Source organism: Carassius carassius, chromosome 12 (genome assembly GCF_963082965.1).
Source record: "Carassius carassius chromosome 12, fCarCar2.1, whole genome shotgun sequence".
Classification (NCBI taxonomy): Eukaryota; Metazoa; Chordata; class Actinopteri; order Cypriniformes; family Cyprinidae; genus Carassius; species Carassius carassius.
Window position 1 is genome coordinate 341,701 of NC_081766.1, and position 7,500 is coordinate 349,200.

The 7,500-nt window shown below is 38.6% G+C and overlaps 3 protein-coding genes across 4 annotated transcripts in view; 2 read left to right on the forward strand and 1 right to left on the reverse strand.

Moving 5' to 3' along the window:
• Positions 1-3,107, forward strand: part of LOC132154384 (transcriptional repressor p66-alpha-like) — a 21,430-nt gene extending 18,323 nt beyond the window's left edge. Inside the window, exons 9-11 of one of the 2 annotated variants that reach the window (XM_059562910.1) lie at positions 76-419; positions 492-579; positions 2,867-3,107. In XM_059562910.1, the coding sequence (XP_059418893.1) occupies positions 76-419; positions 492-579; positions 2,867-2,997 (563 nt within the window). In that variant the 3' untranslated portion in view covers positions 2,998-3,107. Of the gene's footprint in view, positions 1-75; positions 420-491; positions 652-2,866 lie in introns of both variants that reach the window. The other variant, XM_059562909.1, reaches the window with a different exon arrangement.
• The window catches only part of LOC132154389 (tripartite motif-containing protein 16-like), a 162,312-nt gene that overhangs the window by 49,474 nt on the left and 105,338 nt on the right, over positions 1-7,500 (reverse strand). The gene's annotated exons all lie outside the window — the stretch shown is intronic.
• ndufa13 (NADH:ubiquinone oxidoreductase subunit A13) overlaps positions 5,532-7,500 on the forward strand; it is a 2,264-nt gene continuing 295 nt past the window's right edge. The window contains exons 1-4 of the mRNA XM_059562715.1: positions 5,532-5,690; positions 6,527-6,605; positions 6,683-6,754; positions 7,442-7,500. The exon at positions 7,442-7,500 is cut by the window's right edge and continues 11 nt beyond it. Of these exons, the coding sequence (XP_059418698.1) occupies positions 5,597-5,690; positions 6,527-6,605; positions 6,683-6,754; positions 7,442-7,500 (304 nt within the window). The 5' untranslated portion in view covers positions 5,532-5,596. The remainder of the gene's footprint in view (positions 5,691-6,526; positions 6,606-6,682; positions 6,755-7,441) is intronic.

The following is a 7,500-nucleotide window of genomic DNA, read 5'->3' on the forward strand; positions in this document are numbered from 1 at the left end:
CTGAAGCTGAATAAATCATCTCTCCATTGTCTGTGTGTGTGTGTGTGTGTGTGTGTGTGTGTGTGTGTGTGTCAGGTCAGCAGGGTCTGTACGCTGGTCTGGTGGTCAGTTCTGGGGATCCGAGCTGCTGCTCTCAGTGTCAGACAGACTTCACGTGCCGCTGGCGGCGAGACGAGGGCGGAGCCATCATGTGTGAGCAGTGCATGTCGTCCAATCAGAAGAAGCAGCTGAAGGCTGAACACACCAATCGGCTGAAGGCGGCGTTCGTCAAGGCTCTTCATCAGGAGCGTGAGATCGATCAGCGCGTGCTGCAGCAGGCCACGCCCCCTGCCTCCTCCTCCTCCTCCTCTGCACAGGTGATGAAGGTGCACTCGTCCTCAGTCCAGCAGGGCGTGAGCCGTCACTCAGCCGTCAGACAGGTGAGGGCCGCTGGGAGCGTGTGAGCACAGCTCTGGTTCTTTAGTGACTGACGCAGCTGTGTGTGTGTGCAGATGTCGATGCGCCCCGTTCCTCAGTCCTTCTCCTCGTCCTCTCAGCTGCAGAACGCAGTGGCGGCCGCCGCTCTGGTCAGCAGGCCAGGTAAGCATGCCGAGCGTCAGGGGTCAAAGGTCGGCAGCAGCGTGAGGAAACGGAGCAGCGGTGGAGCAGCAGGTAGATTCTGCTCAGAACACGCCTCGACCAGCGCTCTTCTACTGATAGTTAGCTCACTTTAATTAGTCTTTTCATTATAAATATTATAAATACATTTTTGTGATGTGTTTGTCATTTGTATCCATTTTTTTTTATATTGCTATTTAAGGTTTACTTTTTTTAATTTATATATTTTTTTAGTTGTTTTAGTTTTTATTTCCTGTCAATTTAGTGCTTCTACTTAAACTAAACAAATATTAGAAATGTTGCATTAGCTACTAACTGAAATACTTTTTTTAATAATATTTTATTAATATTCATCTATTCAGTTTTCATCTAAAATAAAGGAAAATTAGAAATGTTGATTTGGCTAACCAAAATAAGTTTTTATTCATGTTTTTAATTTAATTTGAATTTATTTTTATATTTTTTCTTTTTTATATATATATATATATAATTTTTCTTATTTATTTTTTTGTATGCTTTTGTCATTTTAAATAGTTTTATGGATTTCTTTTAATACTAGTATTAGGGATTCATTTATTTAATTTCATTTTTAGCTTTAATTTTTAGTTTTAATTCATTTTACTTTTTAGACTAAAATAAGTTTAAATCGTCTGATACTTGATTTATATTTGATTTCAGCTTTATTTGAGTAAACAGTAATGTTTTAGTTGAACAGTGATCTAAATGAACTGGATGTAGAGATCAGACCGCTCACAGATCACGCGTGTTTCTTCATGTTCACACGTGACACACAGCTGTGAGTTTCTGCTGTTTCACTGACGCTCGTGTGTTCACTCTTTCTGCTCATGAGGGAATCACAGAACACTACTCTTCTTCTGGAAAGAATTCATTGTTGCGTTAAGTGTTACTTTGTGTTGTAGGTTGCCATGACGTTCACGCATGCACAAAACTACTACCATAGTACCTAGTAGAGAAAGAATTTACACTTTTAAAACTGTAACTTCTAGCATATTCCCAAACCTGGACCTCATTAATACTGAAGAACAAATTCAAGCACCAAAATCAGCTCACACACTCCGAGTTCTGTTTAACTGAAACGTATTCATTTTCATGAATTCATAGGCTACATGGTTGCAATAACATTTTAGTTCAAAATTTTAAATGTCATTTTAAAAAATAAAAAAAACTTCACAATTCTATAGTGGTAAATTTTTATTTAGGCCAATGCTTTGTACATAAGATGCGTGACATTTTTAGTATGACATTAAACTTTATACTTAGAATAATAGTACATGGGTTAAGCAAAACAAATGTGATTCTTTTTGAGAACCTTTTATATACAAAGAATTGACTAGCCACGGAAATGACACTGTCACTTTAAAAAAATTTATAATAATAATAATTTTCATAGAAAAATGGCAGCTGTGGTTGCCGGAATTTTGCCGTAAAAAATACGGTAGCAACATTTTAGGTTTTACAGTTTTAACTTAAATGTACAGTTAAATAATGCTAATAATAAATTATATAATATACCAAGCTATTGAAGTAATGAAATCTTTTGTTGTACCTTGGTAATACACAACCCTAATAAACAAAACTGAAAGAAAAAAAAACTAAGAAGCATATTCCAACATTATTTCAACAAAAAGTAAAAAAACATCAAATGTAATTTAGGAAATTCTGGGAATGTAAATTTACAGTAACTCACTGTAAATTATATGGTCTTTTTCCACTTCCAAAAAACAGTATACTACCGTAAAATTACATGTAATGTCCAATACAGTTTTTCACTGTATATAGTAGGGGAATTTACTACTAACCATTTAACAGGTTTTTACTGTAGCATTTTTACAGTCTTTTACCGTTAAATTCACTGTCATTTTTTACAGCATGGTACAGAAAAAATATTTAGAGTGTCCCTTATTTTCCTATAAAGAATGAAATTTTGATTTTCTGAAGTTGGCAACCCTAATGCAGGAGTTATTATCAGATCAGTTTAGAATACAGTATAGGATGTACCCAAAATCTGTCATAAGGCCAAAAAAAAAAGTGTTTGACACATGAAAACTGTAACAATGTATCTTACAGGATAACATAACATAACCTCGCTCTCGCTTGAAATGTGTCTCCACATAAAGTCCTTGAATTTGAGGGTTTTGGACCTGGAAAGTCTGAATTTGAAGTTAACCAAAGTGTGGGGACCCTGAATGATGTGATTAACCTTATAACTCTTACAGAAAGCCTATTTAAATCTGTCTGTCTGTCTCAGGCGTGACCATGGCGTATGTGAACCCCAGTCTGTCGGGGCAGAAGCCATCGGTGGTGGAGCGTCAGCGGGAGTATCTGCTGGACATGATCCCGTCTCGCTCCGTCTCACACACCACAAACACCTGGAAGTAGAAGCTCTGCTCCGCTCCGGATCCATCTCAGCGACACACAAGGGCTCCGAGTCTCATCTGGTGTGACATCATCACTTCACTTCCTCCCCAGAGCCTCACAGAGCTTCTCTTCATCAGGAGACACACACAAACATTTATCAGTTCAGCTCTTAGTTTCAGTCAAACTGACGTTCTGTGAACCATGTCTGAGTTTCAGTTGAAGATTCTTTTATTTGTCAATATTTGTATTATTTTTTGCAGATTATATTGTTTGTTTAAAAGGTTTGTATTTCCATGTGTAAACCATTATATTAAAAGAGTTAAAGTGATTGGTGTAGAAGATCATCAGTAAGCTCAGATTGTGAATTAATGAGCTGATGATGATGATGGTGCAGAGCATCAGTGTTTATGATGATGATGATGATGACGAAGGCAGAGTGGTTAAACTGCACATGAACAAATCTCATCACTGTTTGAAACAGATAATATTCATGTTCTGCAGACAGTCGAGGTCACAGATGATGATGATGATGTCACACCGTCGTGTTTCCATGGTTACAGATCGTCACATTGTTGCGTTTGCTTCCTGCAACATGTACAAAGTTACAGTTTGTTAGATTTATTTGTTCCTGTAATAAAACGTTTTAACCCTTTCACACTGCGCCGCTCAATTCACTATTGTATAATATTTCATTTTAATTTGTGCATATGTTTATTTATACAGTACCAGTCAAAATTTTGGACATATTACTATTTTTAATGTTTTAAAAGTTTATTTGCGAAAACATTACATTTTTTTTACTTTTCAAAAATCATGTTTTTTTTATTATGTTTTTGTGTTTGTTAGCTGTATTTTTTTAGGCCTTTTTTAACTTAAACAAACAAACCCTAACTGCAGTTTGATTGAGGTGAACTGAATTTATTTTATTTTTTTTGCTAAAAATGGAATTATCTGTTTTTGCAAATGAACTCTTGGTTTTTGAAGAAGTCTCTTGCTCATCAAACCTGAATTTATTAGCTAAAAAAAATACAGTAAAAATTGTGAAATATTTTTCTAATGTAAAACAGCTGTTTTCTGTGTGAATCTTTGTTAAAGTGTAATTTATTTCTGTTGTATCTATTACTAATATGCTTTTAATATCCAAATCCGTTAAAGGATTTTTAGGCTGCATTAATTAGGTAAACCGGAAGCGGAAACACTTCCCATAACACCCTATGTACTTGCTACATCATTAGAAGAATGGCATCTACGCTAATATTTGTCTGTTTCTCTCTTGTTCCGAGGTCACCGTAGCCACCAGATCCAGTCTGTGTCCAGATCAGAGGGTCACTGCAGTCACCCGGATCCAGTACGTATCCAGACCAGATGCTGGATCAGCACCTAGAAAGGACCTCTACATCCCTGAAAGACAGCGGAGACCAGGACAACTAGAGCCCCAGATACAGATCCCCTGTAAAGACCTTGTCTCAGAGGAGCACCAGGACAAGACCACAGGAAACAGATGATTCTTCTGCACAATCTGACTTTGCTGCAGCCTGGAATTGAACTACTGGTTTCGTCTGGTCAGAGGAGAACTGGCCCCCAACTGAGCCTGGTTTCTCCCAAGGTTTTTTTCTCCATTCTGTCACCGATGGAGTTTCGGTTCCTTGCCGCTGTCGCCTCTGGCTTGCTTAGTTGGGGTCACTTCATCTACAGCGATATCGTTGACTTGATTGCAAATAAATGCAGACACTATTTAACTGAACAGAGATGACATCACTGAATTCAATGATGAAATGCCTTTAACTATCATTTTTTCATTATTGACACTGTTTTCCTAATGAATGTTGTTCAGTTGCTTTGACGCAATGTATTTTGTTTAAAGCGCTATATAAATAAAGGTGACTTGACTTGATGTACAGCTGTATTTCCAGCATCATTCCTCCAGTCTTCAGTGTCACATGATCTTCAGAAATCAGAATAATATGATGATTTACTATCAATTTATGAAACCATTTTGCTGATTAATATTTATTTTATAACCGGTCATACTTTTCTCAGAATTTTTTGATGATTAAAAAGTTGTTTAAAAATAAAAATATTTTATAAAACTAAGTCTTTACTATAATTTTTAATCAATTTAATATAATTTGCTGAATATTACTGTATTTTCTTCTGTATTTCTGATCAAATAAAGGCAGACTTGATGAGCAGAAGAGACTTCTTTAAAACATATTAAAAACATCAAAATCAAACATGCTCTACTTGTACAGGTGTCCAGAACAAATCTAAACATTGGTTCATAACTCTGGTCTGATTTTGTCCTCGTATTAAAGGTTTTCCATAAATCAGAAAATACTGTCGAAACAGAAAACAAACAGATTTTTACCATGTTTTAGGAGTAAAATGTTTTAATCAGTGTGAATGAAATATGAACAAATCTTCAGAATGATAGAGAGAAATAAATCTTTGTAAGCGAAAAAAAAAACGCTTACAAGTTTGAAATCTAGCAAATGCTGAGTATCGCAGTGGTCGTGTGACGCAGTACGTGCGCGCGTCCGCTGGAGGCGCCAGAGAGCAGCGCGGATTCGCTCTCAGCGCAGCCGAGGAAGACGCGAGCGGAGCGGCGCTGGACGGAAAGATGGCGGCGTCGAAGGTGAAGCAGGACATGCCTCCCGCTGGAGGATACGGGCCCGTGGATTACCGGAGAAACCTGCCCCGACGAGGACTGTCCGGTACGTGATGATCCTGCGGGGTTCACGAAATAACACGCATGAATGCGTGAATATGATTGGTTCACTGGTGGAGAGTGCAGTTTAATCACACACTGCTCAAACCACTCGTATTCACGCAAACATGAACTGCCTTCCATACAAACACACACACACACACACAGACACACACACACACACACTGAGACACACACTCACTCACTGAGACACTCAGACACACACACACTCGGACACACACACACTCACTCGGACACACACTGACACACTCAGACACACACACACTCAAAGAGTTTTTAACTCTAGTTAAAGAGAACAGTATTTGTTTAAAATAGAAATGTTTTCTAACATTATACACTACAGTTCAAAAGTTTGGGGTCTGTACATTTTCTGTTTTGAAAGAAATGATTTATTCAGCAAGCATGTGTTAAAATGATAAAAAGTCATAATAATGGCGTGTATTGTTAGAAAAAAATCTATTTTAAATAAATGCTGTTCTTTTTAACTTTATTCATGAAATAATTCTGAAAAAAGTGTCAGAGGTTCCAAAACAATCTGAAGCAGCACACCTGTGTTCAACACTGATAATAATCAGAAATGATTCTTGAGCAGTAAATCATCATATTATTCTGATTTCTGAAGATCATGTGACACTGAAGACTGGAGGAATGATGCTGAAAATACAGCGGAGCATCACAGAAATACATTAGAGATGTCTTTCACACATTACTGCTCTCAGACTCCTGATCTTCAGTGTGAACAGAGAGTGCTCAGATCAGGAGTGAGTTCTGTGTCTGTGTGGCTGGTGATGGTTCTAGTTGTTCTGTGTGTGTGGTCCTCAGGTTATGGGATGTTCGGCGTCGGCGTGGGGCTCATGGTGTTTGGATACTGGAGGCTCTTCCGCTGGAACCGCGAGCGCAGGTGAGCGATCATCACACTGAACGTCTGTGGGTCGAGTCTGACCTCGTGACCTCCTGACCTCTGCTCTTCCTCCACAGACGGCTGCACATCGAGGAGCTGGAGGCTCGCGTGGCTTTACTGCCGCTGCTGCAGGCCGAACACGACCGCCGGTGAGTCTGGAGAAACTCAATTCAAATTCAATTCAAATTTATTTGTTTAGCGCTTTTCACATTACACATGCTTCCAAAGCAGCTTTACAGAAATACGTGCGTTACATTACAAACCAGAAGTGAATGTGTCCAAGTCATGTTCATTTCACTAATAAACCGTTCAAGATCATAGAATCATACAGTTAGTGAACATCAATTAATTTCAGGCAGAAGCTCAATAAAGCCATTTTTACAAGTTTGATCATAACGATTACAGTACAGAGAAAATAAGTCGTCAGGGGTCAGCTTCATCTCTTCACAGGTGTTGGTCATTAATAGGTCACCAGTGTAGAGATGATCAGGTTGGGGAAATATGATCATATTTTCTTGACCTGGTAGGGACTCTAGCCGCTGTATTTCGGACTGTAACTTGTCTGTTGAAGATGCAGGAAGAGAAAGAAACAGATCAAAATGAAGTTTATGATTAAAACAAGAACACATATCTGTGGGTTTAATCATAAACTCAGTTTCTCAGAAAACAAGACTTCTTTTTATGTCATTGTGCTTCTCCAGTAAATGCATCTCGTGAGTCTGGGGGCGGGGCTGTGACTGACTGGCCAATGACAGCAGGGGGTGTGTTCATTGAGAGAGTGATTGACGTCTCTGTTTGTGCCGGATTGATGTGGAAGTGTGTTGTTTCTCCTGCAGGACGTTACGGATGCTCCGGGAGAATCTGGAGGAGGAAGCGGTGATCATGAAGGACGTTC